We start from the raw sequence: 21,469 nt of genomic DNA on the forward strand, positions 1-21,469 counted from the left end.
AACACTGAATACTGAGAAGGAACACGAAAATGACTTTAGAAAGGGGGAGGAAGGAGGCTTTAAAGTAGGATTGGGAGAGGGCAGGGGCCACAGATAAGACAAAGCCAGTGAAAGGGTAAATCAAATCACACAAAAGTGGGAATTAGACTTGACTTTCTTCTATTTCTCTTTTCTGCCGTATCCCATTCCACTCAAAGGTGAAGACAGGAAATAAGTAAGGAGTCACTGTTTTGACCCTGAAGAACATAAATTAGTCTGGAATAGCAAGTCTAGGTTAAACAGGGGCAATCTTTACAAGACGGCCCGCAGCACTAGTGCCAGTGGCTCCATATACAGAAGTGGTTCCAGGGCAAACTGCCACGGCCATGAGCACAGACTCCAGCACCATGGATGCTGAGTGTCTCGTGCGCCTGCCCAGGGCCCAGTGCTGGCTACCGCCTTTGAAATCGCACCTCCCACCCACACACTGGGGCGCTGCCTCCCTGGAAGGCACTGCCTCTACTCCTTACTTCAAAATGAATCGTTTCTTCCCCTTCCTTCTTCCCCTATCAAAACTCTTATCAACTAAGGTGACAGAAACCTTAGTTAAACTGACACTAAAGTCAAATAATAAGTAGCTTAGGTGTTAGAGGAAAGAGATGTATTGATCCGTAGGCCTCTCTGATCAGGGAGATGTTTCAGAGAGAATGAAGGAGTGAGACGGGGAGAAGGTGTCTGGTATTCCTTGCCCACATTAGGGGGGTGGGGAAGAAAGGAAAATAAATGCAACTTGGTAAAAGCTACAGAGAAGGCTAACGACCTTAGATTTTTCCATCAAGATGGAAGTATGTAAGCAAACTTAAGTTTAAAGATACATAAAAAGTATTGGTTACGATGCTGCTATACATCACGAGCTGCTCGTGGGGTGAGAAAGCATGATTGCCAAAGGAAAGCTTGATTTAGCACATAACGAAGAATTCAAATGTACAATAGTTTCTCACCTCTTGTGAAAGCATTAGGAGTATGGCATCAAGGAAACTTCAGCTAGGAGACAAAGATGCTTACATTCAATAGTAGAAATATTATGAATTTGCTCATAACTTTTCCTGACTTAGAATATTAGCTAATCTCAAAACAAGGCTGGAAATGTTTCGTTAGCTAATTTAGTTAAAGAATCTGGATAAAAATATGCCTATTGATCTTAGGTATTCCATAGTAGAAGAGTCTAAGTTCTAATTTCTTTACAAGTTATTAAAATTTGCAAATAGAATGCAAGCATTAATAACTTTTGTTAGCTTTGACAGGTGTATCAAAATAGCCATTTAATAAACTGTGAAAAACATTTAAACAGAGAAGTTGCCTACTGCCAGACCATTCTGAGTGACAGAGAAACAGAATCAGAAACATTTGAGTCTAGAGATGCCCACAGAATCAGTATGCAGGGTGACATGGTCATATTTTAAAGTGCGTTTGAGAGAGAAGAGAAAAATGCTGAACATCTTCTTGTCACCAGTGTGGTTATCAATTGAATGCTGTTTTCCTTTTGATTTTTGCCAATGTTTTCCATAGGTGGTTAACAAAACTCAAGACCCCGATCCTGAACATTCCTGGGTGGATAAACTTTCTACAGTGCAAAACCGCTTAGTGTAAGAAAAGGTTCTCTTATTCTGCTTTATATTTGGTTAAAGCAAGAGTGAAGTAATATTCATCTGAGTTCAAGACGAAAATGGTAACACAAACTTTGACTTCCTAGCTCCATGGTAGAGAGACTTTCGGGTCGCTTGCTGAATTTTAAGGTACAGAGGGCCTTGGTCTCAGTGCTCCAAGGAATTCCTAAGCCACTGCAGTGTCTCTAGCCAATAAGTAGTTGACAAAAGCAATCTCATTTTGCAGGACTTTCGTGCCTAAAGTAAAAGTAAAGTTAAAAAAGAAAAAGCAAAGTAAAGTAAAACCATAGGCCACAGAGTATAATGGCCAGTATGCTCCCAGCCATCCCAATCGAATTAGGTCCACGTCTCCATTACATTACCCAGGATGCTCTCCACTGGAAATCCCTCCACTCGTGTGTCAGACAGTTTTATAATCCCAAGATATTTATTGTCAAATATAGTAGAATATTTTGTGTCTCTGTAGGCCCTAGTGCCCACCCCCAATTCTTTGTATCAAGACCAGGAGAGTTAGGCTCAATGACAGCCCTTATATTTTAGGGTTTGGGGGGCTGACAGAGAAATATGAGAATGTTTATGTTTTATGTATGAAAATTTTGTATATTTTATATAAGAAATATGGATATGTAATAGTATGTAGCTTGCATTTTTCAGTTGAGGGATGTTTTAGACTTTCTGTGGTGACACCTCAAGAATAGAAGGCATGTCCTCTGTTAGTATATACAATGACCTCACAGTGGGAAAGAGGCAGTACTGGGCGCATAATAGATGCTCAATAAATATTTGAATAAATGGAATGAATGAAAGAATGAACTAACCCACACGCTTTGGAAGAAATAAATATGTTGCTATTTTTGCTTTGGAATAAAATAGATATATCAAACAAAACATTTTTCACAAAGCATTGCCTTTGTTAAGGGAATATTTGTTAAGAAGAATGTTTTCAGTTGTCTCATTGGCCAGCCTAGTCTATTAATCTGGTCCACATTTGGGACCCTCGTCCAGGACCAGATGGTCTAGGCCTCCCCAGGATGCAGGGGTTTCCATCATGAACAGAGCTCACTGGCCACGTGAGTGCCTACAGTCTCACATTCCTTAAAACACCACTAAAATAGACTTATTTTTTGGGGGTGGGGCCACACCCCATGGCATGTGGGATCTTAGTTCCCCAGCCAGGGATCGAACCCATGCCCCCTACAGTGGAAGCGTGGAGTCTTAACCACTGCACCATCCCTAAGCATTTGTTTTCAAGCTTGGAAAGGTATGGTTTTTCCTAAAACTCTTTCCTGTTTCATGCTATTGTCCTTTATATTAAGCCAAAGGGATTGTTGCAAAATATTATTCACCTCCCTGCCAAAACCACTGGAAACACTTGCTTCACGCAGATATGGCCCAAGTCTGAGGGATCAATGTGACCCTAGTGCTTAAGGCAAAACGTTTTCTTCTTACAGGAAGTAATGTTTTACCTGAAATATTCAAATTATTTTGTTAGGGAATTCCCTGGCGGTCCAGGGTTAAGACTTGGTGCTTTCACTGCAGGGGGCCGGGGTTCAATCCCTGGTCTGGGAACTACGATCCTACACGTTGTCGGCACAAAAAAAAAAAAAAAAAGGTTTCTTAAATTATGTTATTAAATCAGCACTTCCCCTTGACCATGCCTAAGACATAGACAAGTCTGTGGATCTCAGCAGTTGTTTTGAACAAACGTGTGTTTGGTCCTTAGTCTATTCTAGTCATTATTATTATCTGTGCTATTGTCACAGAGGGTTTAAAAAAGAAGCATAGGGCACGGTGTCAGTCTACAAATACTGCATAATTTAATGAGAGAGCCAGGTTTATTTATGTCGCCTGTAGAATATGATGGCAATATTCCCACCTATGTAATGACAATTTATCATGATAATCCATTGCAGCGTCTGTAAATCATGTCCTTCCACCATTAGATGGTGGAGGACGGAAGCTGCATCACAGCAAGGTGGCATCAGGTACCTTGACCCTGCAGGGCACCCCTGGGGCTTTTGCTTGTCACCCCACTTGAGATAGATGGGTGATTGCTACACAATGCCTTGTGATTTCCACTTTGAAGCATGCTTTTGATATGATTCCATGTGTGCATTTGGCAGAAACGTTGCTTTGGGCCCAGATGAATAGTGATTTATTTGTTTTTAAGGGGCTGCAGTCTCGCGGTAATATCTGGAATGCTCTATGGATCTACATTTGTGCCAATCATTTACATCAAGGACCACAGCAAGAGAAATGATAGTATATACGCAGGGGCAAGTCAGAACGGTGAGAGGAAAAAGTTATTTTACTTTATAAATAAACTCAATACCCATGTATCTAGTTAAGAGTATAAAAAGAATGGGACTGCGGTAGATATTGGTACATAGATTTGTCGATGAAAATTCAATTAACAGTCAAGTTAAGAAGCGAAAATAGGGAATTTTATCTGAGCCAAACTGAGGATTATAGCCCAGGAGACAGACTCTCAGAAGCTCTGAGAACCGTTCCACCTGTTAAAAGGCAAGCGCACTGTCGTATACTGTTTCGAGACAAAGGATCGTACATCAAAATGACGTACCGATATTTTACGTAAAGTTCACCAAGGACACATAGTCCACCGTTAGCAGCTGCAAAGGAGCAGCAGGTCGCCATGGCCCGCTGCAGAGCTGGGAAAGAACAAGTCTTTTAAGAAGTTATCATACATTGGTAGCATCAGGAGCAAAATAGAAATTGATCTTTCCGGTCAGGCAAGCGCTCCCATTCTGAGAAGCTCCAGTTAAAGTGTAATGCAGATGCGTACCTCACATTCGGGGGGGAGGAAGCCCAGACAGACACAGACAGAAGTTTATGTCTAGATTTTCTCGGCGTGCCTTAAAATAAAATTTCATTTCATCAGATTTGATCTTACTTTGTCATTGCAAGTGGTGAGTTAGAAGGGCACGGGAAACTAAAAATAAAGGACTGTTAGAATATTTTCATGTGATCTTTAACATACAAATAGAATCAATTTTAGTCAGGATTCATTTCAGCTACTTGGATCTTAACACATGGTTTTTGGCTTTACTGCAAGATTTGGAGATTATTTTCCAGTTTGATGACCTCTAGGAAAATATGTATTCTTCTCCTCTTTAAAAAAAAAAAAACATACAAAAACTGAAGTGTAGCACATAGTACTTTAAAATCAAATAAAGGTCAAAATATAGCCTGCTTAGTGTATAATTTTTCGAGCACAGAGTAACGCATTGAAAGGCCCAGTGTAATGCTGCCAAATTATCTCAGTTTCTAGCGCTAGAATTAATCTCTCAAGACGTCACTTCCACACAGTGTGCAACAGCCTTCTGCAGGCTCCGAGGAGGTGAGAGTGTCTAATTCAGGATCCTGTGATTATACTGAAACGTGGCTTATACCCACGAAACGATAAAAGAATGATATCGTGGTTAAGACAGTTCTACATCCATGGCACAGGAAATGAATGTCATCTGTGATCCGATAAGGGAGACTTCTGGAGGGCAAGTCATGAGGGAAAGATTGATGGAGAAGCTGGGATTTGAACTCTAAATGAGCAGATAGACTTTGAGTGACTACCATGGTCTGTTTCTTCCTTTTTATATTCAGCCCCACGAACAGTACTCAAACTTTTATTAACTTCTGTCTTTTTTAAAAGATTTTATACAAATACCTTTTGTATTTTATTCTTTTCATTTCAAAGGATTAAAAACTAACAAAAGTAGAATAGCATAGGATAAATTAAGAGAGAAGGAAAAAAGAGTGACAAAATAAAAGAGCCATGAATGAGTCGAAAAACTGTGCTACACGTGTACACTTGCTAGTGATGAGTCATAATTTGGCTCTAAGATTTCTTACAGCCACAAAGGAGATCAGATCAGTCCCAGAATTCAGCAAACACAAGATAAAAACAACTAATTGTTCAGCAGTACAGTTGTTCTTGGTACTGGGACATAATAAACAATGTCCTCAACAATGTCCTCAACAATCTCTTCCCATAAATAGTACAATCAGTTCTTAGGGATCTTTCTTATGACAGCTCAGATGTCGTCTGATAGAGATACACTTTATTCCAATTTATTCAAAAATAATTCAAGGGGGCATATTTTTTTAATGTCACTTATTTAACAATAAATGGTATATGCTCCATGCTGGGCGCTGTTCTAGTTACAGTAATAACTCAAGGGACCCTCCTAGCAACCTTACTGGTTGGATACCATTATTATTCCGGTTTTACAATTGAGAAAATTAAGACAGAGAGAGAGTAGGTAACTTACCCAAGTCTCCAAGTTAACAAGTGGTGGATTGATGAGTCCCACCAGGTTGTCAGCGTTTGAATCACTAGCTATGCTGCCTTTTCTGGTGGTCTTTGGGTGGATGTGTTGTGATATGACTCAGAGGTAGGATTTATGACTTTAGAAGAGACAAACCCTTTGACTTTCAAGATTTTCTGGCTAAACAGGGCCACTCATCTTTCTCCAAATTTAGTTGAGACATCGAGCCCAGTGTGACCTTCCCAGCCAAGAACCTGCATTACACCCATCTGTTTGGCCAAAGGACCCTCTGCTTTAAATAGTCAGTGGAGTTGGGTTTCTCAGATATTGGGCCACCATCTGTGTTATTAACTCCCCCGTGTAATTAGGTTTATAGAAAACAAATAAAATCCTCTTTGGAATAACTTCCTGAATATCCTTCTGTATAGCTGCCTGGGTAGCTGCCATCTGCAACCTGGAAGCTTGTCTCCAGATTGATCAATACACCATATAAAATTAGCACTTCTAAAATTTTTTTACACACCATCCCCCAACTACAGTCTGCTTGGAGATTTGCTACAATGGCTATAGCCATCAGTAAAATTAGGTCTGATACCTGTTCTTAAAAAAGGAGATATGTTCTTTGTTATAAAGCAGAAACTAACACACCATTGTAAAGCAATTATACTCCAATAAAGATGTTTAAAAAAAATTACAAAGGAGATATTAATGTATATTCACATAATGTTTGTTGTTTCTTATTTAGCTTTCCAAGATAATCATAAAAGCCAGTCTTTCAGATTTGATTATAGTAACTAACTTCTTACTATTTTAAATATGTTAATTAAAATTCTATATAAATAACATGTAGATGATAAAATAGAATTAATGCTTCCTTTACATTTAAGGTTGATTTGAGTGAGTTTGTTTTATTCTTAGGACTCTAGATGTATTTGAAATGACTAAACTGATATGCTTGAGAGTTTTCTAACCTGTATTTCCAGATTTAGACTACGTTTTTGCACACTTCAGCGGCATCTTCCTTGCAAGTACAGTCTACTTTCTGGCCTACTGTATAGCCATGAAAAATAATCCTAAACTATATCCCAAAGCAGTCTTGCCAGGTAAGAATATTAACGACAGAAACTCTTCTTACTCTGTGAAAGTATCATGCCCTATTCATTTAGCTTGAATAATCGTCTTCTGGAAACCAAGCCATTCTCTGTGTGTGTCCGTTTTTGTGTGTCTTTGTGCGTATGTGTTCATTCCCTCAGTGACTTTGGCCCAGTTCACCACCAAATATGAAGGATTTAAAAACCGTGAAACTGGGTTTGAAATGCCAAGTCATTATTACAGAACCTAGAACTTGAACAATGAATCTAAGATTGTTTCCTGTGCTGAAACATCTTGTGTATTGAGGATCAGACTTTAGTATTTCTTCTTCACCAACTAAGGATGTATATTAAAAGTCAGAGTCCTGGGGCTCTCTCTATATTTTTATCTATCTATCTATCTATCTATTTATTTATTTATGGCTGTGTTGGGACTTTGATGCTGCCCTTGGGCTCTCTCTATTTGCAGTGATGGGGGCTACTCTTCGTTGAGGTGCATGGGCTTCTCATTTTGGTGACTTCTCTTGTTGCAGAGCACAGGTTCTAGGCACGTGGGCTTCAGTAGTTGTGGCTCGTGGGCTCAGTAGTTGTGGCGCACAGGCTTAGTTGCTCCACAGCTTGTGGGATCTTCCTGGACCAGGGATTAAACCCATGTCCCCTGCATTGGCAGGCGAATTCTTAACCACTGCACCACCAGGGAAGTCCTGTATATATTTTTAAAGTGTCAACAAATACGAATCTCCAGTCACTTGGGAAAATAAACATTTTCTCCAAAAATTTAGGGCAAATTATTTTAAAGTTTAAAAAAGTTATGTTAAATACACATGCTTTTGGATTTAATCAGTTAGGCATTGGTTAAAAAAAAAGTGTATATATAATGAAAAGTTATAATTTCTCACTTATTTAAGAGTTTGCTATAATTCGATATGGAATATAGATCCACAAGTAAAATTTTTTAAAGAACAAAATAAAACATATGTCCGAGATTCGCTTTGAGTGCCTGATTCATTTAAGCCAAAGTGTGCCACTGTACCGCTATACCGTTATAGAAAATGGTAGAATATTTACTGAATGTCTAGCTAAAGTATCCTGAAAATTTTAGCTGCTATTTTTATTCAAATTCCAGGAGGTTTTTTTTTCCCCCTTAGCTAAGCATCATCTTGAATTTCACATATTTTTTTATATTGTCACTAGGGAAAACATTTTCTCCAAAAAGTTAGGAGAAATTATTTTTGAGCTTAAAAATGGCATGTTAAATGTACATACTTTTGAATTTAATCCACGAGGCACTGATGGTAATACATCTGTGTGTGTGCATATATATACATACACACACACATATATATAATGAGAAATTATATGTATTATAAATATAATGAGAAATTATAATTTCTCACTTATTTAAAAGTTTGCTATAATTCAATCTGGAATATAGGTCCACAAGTAAAGTCTTTTAAAGAACAAAATAAAGCATATGTCAGAGATTCACTTTGAGTGCCTAATTCATTGAAGACAAAGTGTGCCACTGTACCGCTATACCATTTTAGAAAATGATAGAATATTTACTGAATGCCTAGCTAAAGTATCAAAACTTTTAGCTGATATTTTTATTCAAATTCTAGGAGTCTTTTTCCCCTTAGCTAAGCATAATTCTGAATTTCACAGATTTTTATGGTCATGGTTTAGAGTAAATGGTGTTTGCAGAATATGTTCAGGCCCAGTATCTTCCCTGGGTCCCCCTCCACTATCCAATCTTTACCTCAACTACTATTTTGGGTACTTGATTTCATGTCAATAAGGTAAAAGGTGATCTTTATACCCACAGCAGTCAAGAAAAGAGAAATCATTTGGTTTCCAAAATGGTCCTAAAACATGGCTAAAAAACCCATGTTGGCCGTCAGTGTTGATAGGAGTGTGTTGATCTGAGCACTTTAACATTCCAGCTCTACCTGGAGTGTGGATTTTTCAAGAGGGGAGGTGGTCGGTAAACGTGTGGTGTGTGTGTGTTTCAGGATTCCTGTCTGGAATACTCTGGGCCATTGCTACCTGCTGTTGGTTCATAGCGAACCACTCCCTCAGCGCTGTGGTCAGTTTTCCAATCATCACTGCTGTAAGTAGCTGAACTGCTTTTCCAAATTTTTGTTTTTCAAATGTAAATCTAATTTTTCTCAAGCATTCTTAGTGAATCACTGAAGCCTGTCATGGAGTTTAATTTTTCAGGAGTATAATTAGTATAACAGATTCATGTAGATAAACTGATACCCTCTAATCGCACGTCCTTGATCTCTGAGGGAATATTGCTAACCTCATTTTAGCAGGTTTGTTAATCTTTGATAACCTTGCAGTTTTTGTTTGGTCGTTTTACCTAATTTCGTTTGGGATACATTGTAATTTGCTATTGATAACAATATTCATCTCTATATAACAGTTTATAGATGTAAAAAATGCTTTTGTGTGTATTATCACACTTGAATCTCATGACAGCCTTGTGAGACAGAAAGTATTTCGGCCCCTGTTCATAGTGCTCGTCAATATTTTAAGGAAGGCTTTCAGAAAGTGCTGAAGCAAAGTATTGTCTCTGGATGGTGGCATTTATCATGCATTCGTAACGCAGTTTGCTTCATCTGATGTTTTTAGGTGCCAATCATGTAGCGCATAGGTAACAGAAAAACAAAAATGTTTCTTTTGACATAGGCAGGACAGGTATTGTCAGGCTTGTGCCCATTCTGAAGATGAGAAAATTGAGGCAGTAGCTGACAGAGTCGTCTGAAAGAACATGGCTACGTGGACATCTCAGGGCTTCTCAGGAGAGAGTTTCTTGCATGCAGGACTACATTTTGCCTTTAGTATAGAATCCAGTTTAGAATGTTTCAGGTTCCTTATGGTACTAGGACTGAGACACACACACACACACACACGAATTAAGTGCTTTAACGTTGAGCTCTTATTTCTACTCTAGTATCTTAGGTTGTTAAGTTGTTTACCTGCCTCCCTGCTTCCTAAGTCATCATCATAAACAAAATTTGCCTAAAACATTTTAGCAGCGCACGTGTGCAAGCCTACAAAGCTGGTAGTTTCAAACACGTCGTCTGGTCTAAAATACAATTCCATAAAAGTTTGAAATATCCTTAAATTTTAATTTAAATTCTGGGTTTCAAACAGCATATTTTGACAGTTCTGTGTTCATAAAACTGTTGGCTTTATTTTTTATTTGAATTTAGTGGTACACTAGAGTGAACTATTTTAATAGGTTAGGTTTTTTTTAATTTAAAGGGCTCACATTTTGACATTCTTAATTTCTATTGCGGGAAAATGTTATCAAAATTGAGCAAGTTATAAGGAATATATATATATATATATATATATATATATATTTTGTGTGTGTGTGTGTGTGTGGTATGCGGGCCTCTCACTGTTGTGGCCTCTCCCATTGTGGAGCACAGGCTCCGGACGCGCAGGCTCAGTGGCCATGGCTCACGGGCCCAGCCACTCCGCGGCATGTGGGATCCTCCCGGATCAGGTCACGAACCCGTGTCCCCTGCATCGGCAGGCGGACTCTCAACCACTGCGCCACCAGGGAAACCCTATAAGGAATATTTTTAAGTTTAAGTCCTCATCATTGGAATGGCGAAAGACCCAAATTTTTTCACAGAAAGGGTTTGTTTCTCATTATTTCAAAGATATTTAATGCTAGAAGTGACCATATAACAGGAAAATGTAATGGGCAATGGGATATATCACTTACCAGTGAAATGCTTAAAAGTAAATTTGTAGAGCAAAGTATACAGTATGATATGCACCTCGACTAGGGATGCAAATGTTATTTGACAGTCATATCCCACTACATAAGGAGGAATGCCTCATTAAAATAGATGCAGTCATTAATCACATCAAATTTAAGGAACTTTTTGTATAAAATACACAGATAGAATTAAGCCACACAAGACAGAAGTACAAACACAAATGGAAAATGAAAACTATGATACAAGTGAGAAAGTAAGCAAATAACACAGAGAGTAAATAGTTATGTGATTAAACACCGTTTTACTTTTGCTTGCAAAAGGGGGTGAGACAATGTGATAACTAATTCTTCTTAACTGGGAACATTATTTCCTCAGAAAAGACCAGTTATTTTCTAACACTAATATTTTTTTTGCTTTTGTTTTTTAAACACTAAATTCTTAATAGAATTTATCCTATGGGGCCTTATACAGGGGACGTGGAACAATAATAAATAATATTCTTCACAAAAATTTTATAGTGGATAGAGATATGGTTTTCCTCCTACTGTTTCTTGTATTAAGTTATGGTAAAGACTTCGCACAAGACATTAAAGCCCAATTCAGTGGAAACAAATGGCTGAGACAGGTGGGGTGTAGGCAAAGGGCCAGTGGAAGTGGTCACTGTGGCATTTGGAGACTCGCCCATCAGAAGGATGATTCTCAAACACTGTGATGAAAGCAGGCGTCACACCCACCAAGTGTGGCTTCCTCTGGCCCCTGAGGATTGTTTCCAGGAGGGACAGGTATTTCTGGGAGGTGAGGGCCTGGGTCTTTATTGCTACTGGGCTCTTGCTTGGTTTCACTGTCATTAGTTCAAAGACAGCCTTATCTGTACGCAGAAAAGATTCGGCCCTGCCCTTCAGGATCTTACCTTCTTCTTTATTTTATTTTCATGGTAGAGCTAGATTGGTTTTAATTTTAACTTTTTTTGCTGGAAAATTTCAAAGACACCCATCACCCAGCTTTAACAATTATGAATATGGTCAGTCTTGTTTCATCAAGAGTACATTTTTCAAATCCCAGCAGCATACCCTTTTACCCTAGGACATGTATTTCCATTCTTAGGACCCACTGGTGACTAGACTGAGAGTTCCTTGAAAGCAGCATCTTTGTTTATTGGCAAATATTCAATTAAAAAGAAAAAAAGAAAAGGAAAAGAGAAAGAAAGGAGAACAGCCCACGTAGCAGGACAGCGGGCTGGGTACCTGTGGTCCCGGTCTTCCTCAAGGAATTGAACGGCCGAATCAGCTTCTCAGGAAGGTGGAGCCTCTCCAGATGGCTCAAGCTCACCTTCTTTTCCAAGGCTGATTTATAAATGTGTAATTTGTACTCGTTTACAATAGAAAACCACGCAATCCCAGTGCCAGGACAGCTGTGACTCTTATTTAAGATGCCCTTCTCCGTTGACTGTCCTTTGCCAAACCAGGGTCCGCACACACTTAGACTTCTGCTTGGGTTACATCTAGCAAAGCACGGCTTCCAGCAACCACAGTGCTCCTTCCAATAACTCTGAGGCCATGTCTAAACCCATATTTAGGAAGTCATCAGCCAGAAAGCTTCAGAGGTCAGTGGTACCTCTTGGTATTGCCTTCTCCCACGTACTCTGAAGGGATTAAAGAGGATAAAATTCTTGAGTGATTGTCATGATAGCATTAATATTTACACCCTATTCTATCATTTCCTCCCATCCTGCCCCAGGTCACTATGAACCTGCTAAAGGGCCCAGATGCTTCTTGTTCCGTTTGGATTTTGAGGCTTAGGACCATACGTCATTGGTAGAAGACAGTTCCTTTGACCTATTTCTCTGGCTCTTTTGATCTTGACTTTTCCAGATCCCAATAAACAGAGAGTAATGTGTTCCTATTGCTTTGCTCACCTGCCAGGAGTGGAGTCCAGCTTCGCTGAACCAGTCATGTAGACAGTTGGAGTGGTGGAGGGGAAAACAGGCTGGGATTGTTTATTTGAAACTCTTCCAGAGTGTGTGCAGGGTTTGAAAAGGAATCGTCAAAATGCTGATACAGCACACCTTCTACACAAAGACTGCAATTAATCTAAATTCCAATGTTTTCCTTTCTCAGTGAAAAAAATTAATAAACTTTAATAGCTTCAAGTTTTCAGCTATTTCAGTTTTCAGAATCTTCCTTTTTCCATCTCATTTCTTCTCTTTTGTGCTGTATTATCTCATTCCTGTCTTTGTCTCCTGCTCACTAACCTGTTTATTTTTCCTTACACGGTTTTCCCATCTTCCCATAATACTATCTGTAGCATTCACTAGAGCATAATATGAGACATAGTTGATTACTGTGCAGTAATATCAGCTAAAGAGAACCTTAAAGTACATGCTGCTCCCATATGCACATTATTTTTCAGGTCCAAAAGAACATACTAACATTTCTTTAGTTATGATATTATCTAATGCCAAAGGAAGTTATAAGTTTATTCATACACGTTTTCCTCTTAAGCCCATTTCTGGAATCCTAAGGAAGTAGTTCACAAGAAAAAGTAAACTATTTGCTTGTTAAAATATTTTATTATAAATCACATTAAAGAAACACATTGTATGGCATAAAATATTATAGCATCATCAAAATAATAAAAATGAAAACCATAGAGAAAAAAAAGGAAAAAAGTCTTCATTTTTTCACCTAATGCTACTTAGTTTAACTCAATGGTGAGCTCAGATTGAGATTATGAACAGTTTTTCCTGACAATATTGTTATATTTTTACAATAGAAGTTTATTTGAGGAAAGTGTCAGATCAGCTCTCCACCTTACTGTATTTGTGTAGAGTACAGTCACAGAAAAATAACCAATTTAAATAAAGTTCTTATTTTTTTTAAGGGTCCAGGATTTATAGCTGCAATGTGGGGTGTCTTCATGTTTAAGGAAATACAGGTATGTACACGAAAGGTGCAGGTCCAGTTGAGAAGGGTATTTAATACTATGTGTTATTTTCTGAAAATTGCATGCAACGTGAATGAATTTGACAGGTCAGATGTTCAAAGTGCTATCATCTCTAACTAGGAAAGAAAATATTAATGATGTGACAATTATTATGAACATGTTTTTCTCCATCCCAGCTTCAGGGAAAAATGCTTTAGTTGACTTTATTTTCCTGTAAGAGATTTTGGTTAAATAATCCAATAAAATATGATAGAGGGGAAATTTTATCTATTGTAAAATATGGTAGATAAACAAGATGAAATATTTTTTATCCCAAAGGTTAAAATATCCCTGAGGCAAATGGAATTTGGGAATAGATTTTCTGTTGGCTCTCATGCCTCCCAAGGTCTTCCATATCCAACCACAAGCTTTACAGGAAAACAGTGTGGTAACAGGTGACAACTACCTCTTCCCTCTTGAGTGTAAATGGTGCTGACATTTTTTTTTTTTTTAATTTATTTGGCTGTGCTGGGTCTTTGCTGCTGTGCGCGGGCTTTCTCTAGTTGTGGCAAGTGGGGGCTACTCTTCGTTGTGGTGCGTGGGCTTCTCATTGTGGTGGCTTCTTTTGTTGTGGAGCACAGGCTCTAGGTGCACAGGCTTCAGTAGTTATGGAACGGGGGCTCAGTAGCTGTGGCGCATGGGCTTAGTTGCTCCATGGCGTGTGGGATCTTCCCGGACCAGGGCTTGAACCCATGTCCCCTGCACTGGCAGGTGGATTCCTAACCATTGTGCCAACAGGGAAGCCCCCAATGGTGTGGACTTAAAATTGCATTTATCAAATAGTTCTAGGATGTGTGTGTGTATTCTCATTAAAAATTGTTTTAGGATTTTTCCCCTTTACCTTTATTTGTGGAAAAAGTCTTCAGTTGAGCAATCTATGTGAATAGTATTTTGTAATAGTTTTTACTAAAAAAATATATAAACTAGAGACACTGTCAAGGCATCATAGATATAATACTTTTTGTCTTAATAAGCAGCAAATAATTCCTATTTCTAAGAAGATCTGATGTTGCTAATCTCTGGGAGCCATAAAGTGAACATGCCACTGGATAATTCTTAAAATGATTATTCAACTTTACATTTAAAACATCATTTCATTCATTCCAAATGAAATGTTTTGACTTAGAAAGCCATAAGATGTTAATACAAGTAAGATTTTCAGATTGAAGAAGTAATAAATTTGTTTAGAAGGTATTTGGATCACGATCTTAATTTTTGTGTTTTTAAATTTACAAGACAATTTAAAACATTTATAGACCCACAAGTTACTTTTGTGCACATGTTTCTTACTTATTTTAGTTAGGGTTGCTTTCCACAGAAAGTAATTCTATGCCTAAGGCATGCTGTAAATCTCTTTGCAAATATTTCATCTGCCTCGTGAAGGATAATGATTTCTATAGAATTAGGTGTTATCCAGCATAACACTCTGAAGCCTTAGAAAAGAACAAGTAAGTAACCATAGCTTATTTACAACTATAGATATAAATAAGCACAAACTGAGAATAGATTTATTATGAAGCATTTAAAAATTATTTTAGTCACTACCACAGTAATAATGATACTGAATTTTAAATCTTCTTCCCTAGATACAAGAACCCCCTTGAGAGAGAGAATCCCTAACCATTGGGCCTCATGTTAATTCTTCAGAGTCCTCTAAAAAGACACTAAGCACATTCAAAGAAATGTTTTTTTAAGACACCTCTTAAAAAATCAGCTCAGGCCAAATAGAGGAGGGACTTTTAAAAATGATAAAACATGACCAAGTAGGGTTTAATTCAGGAATGCGAGGATGGTTCATAATATGCAAGTTAATTAATGTAATTTATTATACTATTAGATAAACAGAAAGAAACTCTGTGACAATATGTATTCAAAAGGCACTTACTAAAATTAAAAACCAGTTTTTAATTAAGAAAACAACCTCTTACAATAGTAGAAACCTCTTACAAATAGGAGGACGCTTTAGTTGATACAAGATGTCTATCAAAAAACAATAGCAAATATGTAACTAAGGTGAAACATAAGAGTTCTCTGTCAATTCTATCTCAATAGAACTGAAAAAAGTAAGAGTTCTCTGTAAGTTGGAAGTCATAGATTTTCCATCATTGCTATTATTCAGTATTTTCTGGAGATCCTAGCCAGTGTGATAAGATAAAATTAAGAAATAAGAGGACTAGATATAGGAGAGAAAATTGTCATTTGCATATAACATTCTCTTCTTTAAAAATTTAAGAGTATCAGCTGAAAATCTTGAGACCCAATAAGATCATTTACTAAGGCACTGAAATATAGGATAAATATTAAATTAATAGCTTTCCAATATGTCACCAAGAACCAATTAAAAAGAGGAAAATAAATGCTATTAATACCTACAAAAAATTATAAAAATAAAATAATTAACAAGAAATGTGCTAGATTTATAAAATCTTTTCCTTTACTGCAGAAGTTTACTACAAAACATAAAAGACTATCAGAACAAATAGGAGACTCATATATCCCTGATGGAACAGCTCACTATGGTTTAGGCAGCACCTCCAATTACATTCAGTGTAATTCAGATAAAATCCCAGTGTGTTTGATCTGCAGATTTAGAGTGAGTGCAAAAGTTTGGCCAAGTGTGTAAGTAAAAATAGAGAGAGGGCAAAGCTGAAAGCACAGCGAGTTTTGCTAACCTTTTAACTCTAGTTTAAAAAGCCTTACAAATCTGTCTACAAACAGAACTTAAGGTGTGTCCAGCGATACTTGTTCAATGCATATACTGAGTTGCCTCTTGACAGCAACTTTAAAGGAAAGTTTTAAATACTTCCCATGCCAACGAGTTTAACAAAGAGTTATCAACTAGACAGTGATACCATAATCCTATCTGAATTTTTTAAATTATTTTTCTTAAAAAGAAGATAAAACCATAGAGGAAAACAAAACCAACACGTTTACCTTTATGACTCATAGGTCCTATCAGCTATGTCTTGAAGCAGTCCTCAAAGACGCGTATTTAAAAGTCTACAACCTGGAGCGATAAGGACTTAATGGGAGATCCAAGCACTCTTTGAGTGAAAGAGTTTAACGATTTTATTTCATTTTAATGACATCAGTGCTCTGTTTGTCTGATTTGCCCTTGAGACATTCTTTTATATCTGATATCTGTTCTTCTTGGGAAGCTTGTTTTAGAATCTTATATTTAGCTATTGTAAACTAGACAGACATCATATTTTTAGCAACACATTTTAGTCAGTGTGTCCACAGAAATCCCAATGCAGGGGATTGTTACCACAGCAATTTACAGGTCCGTAGCAACGCCCAGATAAAGAATGAGATGATTTGTCATTTTAGTAGCTGTCTCAGAAATCCAAGTTAAACACTTTTCTTTGCTTCGGGAAGGAATGTTAGCATGATCTTTCTAAGAGTCAACATTCACCTTTGACAAAGGAAAACAAATATAATCAGTCTTTTTATCTAGGACACTAGGCAGTTTGGACAGATTCTTAACCTTAAAAGGGAAAAAATTTTACCCCCTAAGGACATTGTTCTTCTGTCTACATAGACAATAAAATAGAGCGCTCATGAAGTGTTCACATAATTAGGTGGTAAAGTGCTGATAAGTGAGGCCCCATATATTGTTTTTTATTTCAGTGATTGCATCAACTGGCTAATTCACAAAGCACATTTGGAAATTGCCCGAGTGTATTGATTCTTTGAACAAATATTTATTGAGCGCCCACTCTGCACCAATATTGGCATCTAGGCAAAGGCTGCAATCTTTAAGACTAAGAAAAAGATGTCAGGGACCCTTAACGTCTTCGTGCAGGAGTGTGTGTGTGTGTGTGTGTGTGTGTGTGTGTGTAAATAGGCTGCCCTGTGCCTGGCAAGGATTTGTGCTGTCTTTCACTTGTAGAGCTTGAATTAGAATGACTTCTGGTAGGGTTGGTGCTGACAGTGAGTCAGGTAATTCAACCAGCCCAACCCAACTTGCAAAGACCACTGTGGTCATCAAACAGACGCAAAATCACCCACTTTAACCCAACTGTTTATCAAGATGAAAAAAAAGGGGATATACAGTTTTGACTATATATTGTCATTAATCTTAAAAAGAAGCTGGTAATAGTATCATATGATTTGACTACCAGGAGATCTCAGTGTAATTGAGACCCTATATTACTTGCCTCAGAGTATTGGGTCTATATTTAAAGAGCTATATAGACAGCCTGGCAATCATTCAGAAGGAAACATCCAGGACCGTGCGGGAGCTTGAAACCGTTCCATTTGAAAGATAGTCAAAGGAGCTAAAATATTGACCAGGGAAAAAAATGCTTCAGGGATAAAAGACATTTATTTTTCAATGTTTGAGGGTTTATCTTGTGGAAGAGAGATTAGAATTGATCTATCCGTACCCCTAGAGATGGAACTTATGAGAAATACAATATTTCTACTGCGCACAGGACGGTATTTCTTTGTTAAGGTACAGAGGGACTGGCTGCGGTGGGAAGTGGTCCTCCGTGCTTCCATCTTTAAGACAACATAGCTGGGCGAGTAAACTCCATCTCTGTTTTTCCCGTGCCCTTTAGACTGGTCTCTGTCTCTCCATCTTCACTGCATCGTTTCCGCCCAGGAGGACTGCAATCACCTTCTCACTGGTCCCCTTGCATCCCTTCTGGCTCCGTCCAATCTGTTCACCATCTGCAAAAGCGTGGGCTTTACAAAATGCAAATCCCATCTTTTCGCCACACCCAGCTCTGCCCATTCCTCCGATGTTTTCCCACTGCTTGGAAAAATAAAACCAAAAGTAGAGCATGGCCTCTAAGATGCCTGTGTGCTCAGGCCCATAGCTTCCAACCTCATCGAGCTCCACCTAACTCGCTGCTGTAGCCTCTCGGACCTTCTCTTAATCCCTGGCGAGTACCATGTTTCTCTTGCAGCAGAGCTCTGCACACACATTCCTTCCACCCAGGATCTCTACCAGCTGCCCTCCTTCCCTATTCAGTTCATTGATACTTAGAAGCTCAACTCAACCTCAAACCTCCCACCTTAAGATTCCTTGGTAACACACAAACAGCCTTGGGCGTTTGCTTATTAGTCTCTCTCTGTCTTTTAACATGCCTTTCTGTAATGATTTTATTCATTCCTGTCTCCCATATTATGTGAGTAACTGAATAGGGGCACGTTTTTGTTCACCATTTTAACCCCAGCAAGTGTGGATGCATAGTGGGAGCGCACATGTGTTTACTGAATGGTTAAATGATGGAGGATCTGCGGGGTTTCCAGAGAGTCAGGAAGATCAGGCAGAGGGGTAGCAAAAAACATACAGGAGGTAGACCAGATGGTTACTAAGGTCCACAGCAATGTTGAGAGTCTGTGCTTTTTGCATATTTGGTTCAGGTTTTCTTAATGACAGTTACTCATTTTTATTACTTAGGGTCGACAAAACTACCTGCTGATGATACTTGCATTTTGCATCATCTTGGCTGGAGCCTTATGCACAGCTTTCTCTAAACTCTAACAACCACAAGGCCAGCAGATGGCAGCAGTGCTTGAGAACACGTCTCTCCTGGACACAGAGACTGCGCTGAGAACAAGGTTCATGTTCATACAGCAAATGGATCTCCATCCATCCCGGATTAGGGTAAATGATTTTTTTCCCCCACAAATGTGAGAATGAAGGAAAACACTTTCAGTCGAGCATAAAAATGAGAAATTCTTCTAATGAACTATTTATGAAGCATTACATCTAAGGATGCTGCTTTAACGACAATATGTATTTACTGGTGCATAATCTAGAAAACAGTGTGGATTTCGTATACAAAGAACTTGGTACATGTCCAAATTTCCAACACATGAACCTCATTAGTGAAGAGAGGCATAAAAATGTTTGGGGAGGAGTGGGAAGAAGACTTATAGTGGAATTAGAATCCAAAGATATCTGGGGCCTTTGCGAGAAAAAGTAAATGTCAGAGTTGGTAACAGAATGTGAAAAGGGCCATTTCATTATTTTTAGCCCAGACTTATTTTAACCTCAAATTAATGTTGCCCAGTTCTCCATCACCCACCTGACTTAGCTCAAAGTGCCTTTTGATTATCTCCAGATAAAATCCATCCTCAGAGAACAAAAACTTCCACTGTTGAGAATGTGTGTAACACATATACATACATAAACAAGTACACACATGAATACACATGCATATATGTATGTACTACTCCAAATTGGGGGGAGATTCTAGAATTGGTGAAGTGAGATTCTAGCTTATTGGAGTGAGAATTTTAAGGGACCAACACACTCCTTTAGATGTACAATTTAATTTTTTTTTCTGAAATATACTTTTCTAAAATCCCTCTTGTAACCGGTGGTTTTCTTCCTGTTTTAACTGGCGGTTTCCACTAGGTAAAAGAAAATCACAGAAAATGATAGTGTTCTTTAAGAAAACTGAAATGGAACTGCTAGTACAGTGTTTATCACCGTGGTTCCCAAACTGTCAAAATAGTCGAATTAAAAAACCTGGAAGAGGGCTTCCCTGGTGGCGCAGTGGTTGAGAGTCCGCCTGCCGATGCAGGGGACACGGGTTCGTGCCCCGGTCCAGGAAGATCCCACATGCCGCGGAGCGGCTGGGCCCGTGAGCCATGGCCGCTGAGCCCGCGCGTCCGGAGCCTGTGCTCCGCAACGGGAGAGGCCACAACAGTGAGAGGCCCGCGTACCACACACACACAAAAAACCTGGAAGAGTGCTGTGTCAATTTCACCCACTCCCTCTCCTAGAAGCACTTTACTTTGTTGCTAGGACAGGCAGAAGGTGTGTGACTCCCTAGTTAATCTGTATGGGTTCAAATCCCGCCTCTGCTTCATCTTGTGTGACTTTGGATAAAGGTCTTGCACCCCCTGTATCAGAGTCCCTATCTGTAAACTGGAGGTAAGGGTAACATCCATCTCACATGGTTACTGGGATGTTCAAATTAGTGAAAATCCGTGAAGTATTTTCGTGAGTGTCTGGTGCTTGGCAAATATATAATTTTTTTTAATTCACTTTTGGCCGCACTGGGTCTTCGCTGCTGCACGGGCTTTTCTCTAGTTGCGGCAAGCGGGGGCTACTATTCATTGTGGTGCACAGGCTTCTTATTGCGGTGGCCTCTCTTGTTGCGGAGCACGGGCTCTAGGCACGCGGGCTCAGTAGCTGTGGCTCGCGGGCTCTAGAGCGAGGGCTCAGTAGTTGTGGCACACGGGCTTAGTTGCTCCGCGGCGTGTGGGATCTTCCCGGGCCAGGGCTTGAACCCGTGTCCCCTGCACTGGCAGGCGGATTCCTAACCACTGTGCCACCAGGGAAGTCCCTCTAATTCTTAGCTATTGTTATATGTCTTGTTTGAGAAAGAAAGCCTGTGTCTGTAGATTGGAGAATACTTTGTAAGAGCTACTCCTCTCACCACAATCCACACTCAAACAACTCCTTATGCCTCTCTATGAGCTCAATTTAAAAATGATCCTGGAGTCCCTGTTTAATTGTTGAAGTGTGAATATAAATAAATATTTGATTGTAACATCTTCCAAAAATTTATTTTAATTTTAACCTAAAATGTTGATATCTTTGAATCAACTGACATGATACGAAGCTATTTTTCTTGTTTAAATATATTTTAAAATTTTATATTAATGGCATTGAATTATTCTTTAGCTGAGGTTGCCAGTTTGTATGCAAAATTTTAAATGTGAAGTAAAGCAATTGCAGAGGAAAAATGAAAAAAAAA

General features: G+C 38.7%; 1 protein-coding gene across 1 annotated transcript in view; it reads left to right on the forward strand.

The window, feature by feature from the left end:
* TMEM144 (transmembrane protein 144) overlaps nt 1–19,459 on the forward strand; it is a 34,120-nt gene extending 14,661 nt beyond the window's left edge. The window contains exons 6-11 of the mRNA XM_029235821.1: nt 1,549–1,625; nt 3,817–3,935; nt 6,913–7,032; nt 9,033–9,130; nt 13,644–13,697; nt 19,156–19,459. Of these exons, the coding sequence (XP_029091654.1) occupies nt 1,549–1,625; nt 3,817–3,935; nt 6,913–7,032; nt 9,033–9,130; nt 13,644–13,697; nt 19,156–19,239 (552 nt within the window). The 3' untranslated portion in view covers nt 19,240–19,459. The remainder of the gene's footprint in view (nt 1–1,548; nt 1,626–3,816; nt 3,936–6,912; nt 7,033–9,032; nt 9,131–13,643; nt 13,698–19,155) is intronic.
* Nucleotides 19,460–21,469: the final 2,010 nt, after the last annotated feature.

This window comes from Monodon monoceros, unplaced genomic scaffold (assembly GCF_005190385.1).
Source record: "Monodon monoceros isolate NGI ecotype Baffin Bay Population unplaced genomic scaffold, NGI_Narwhal_1 Super_Scaffold_20, whole genome shotgun sequence".
Taxonomy (NCBI): Eukaryota; Metazoa; Chordata; class Mammalia; order Artiodactyla; family Monodontidae; genus Monodon; species Monodon monoceros.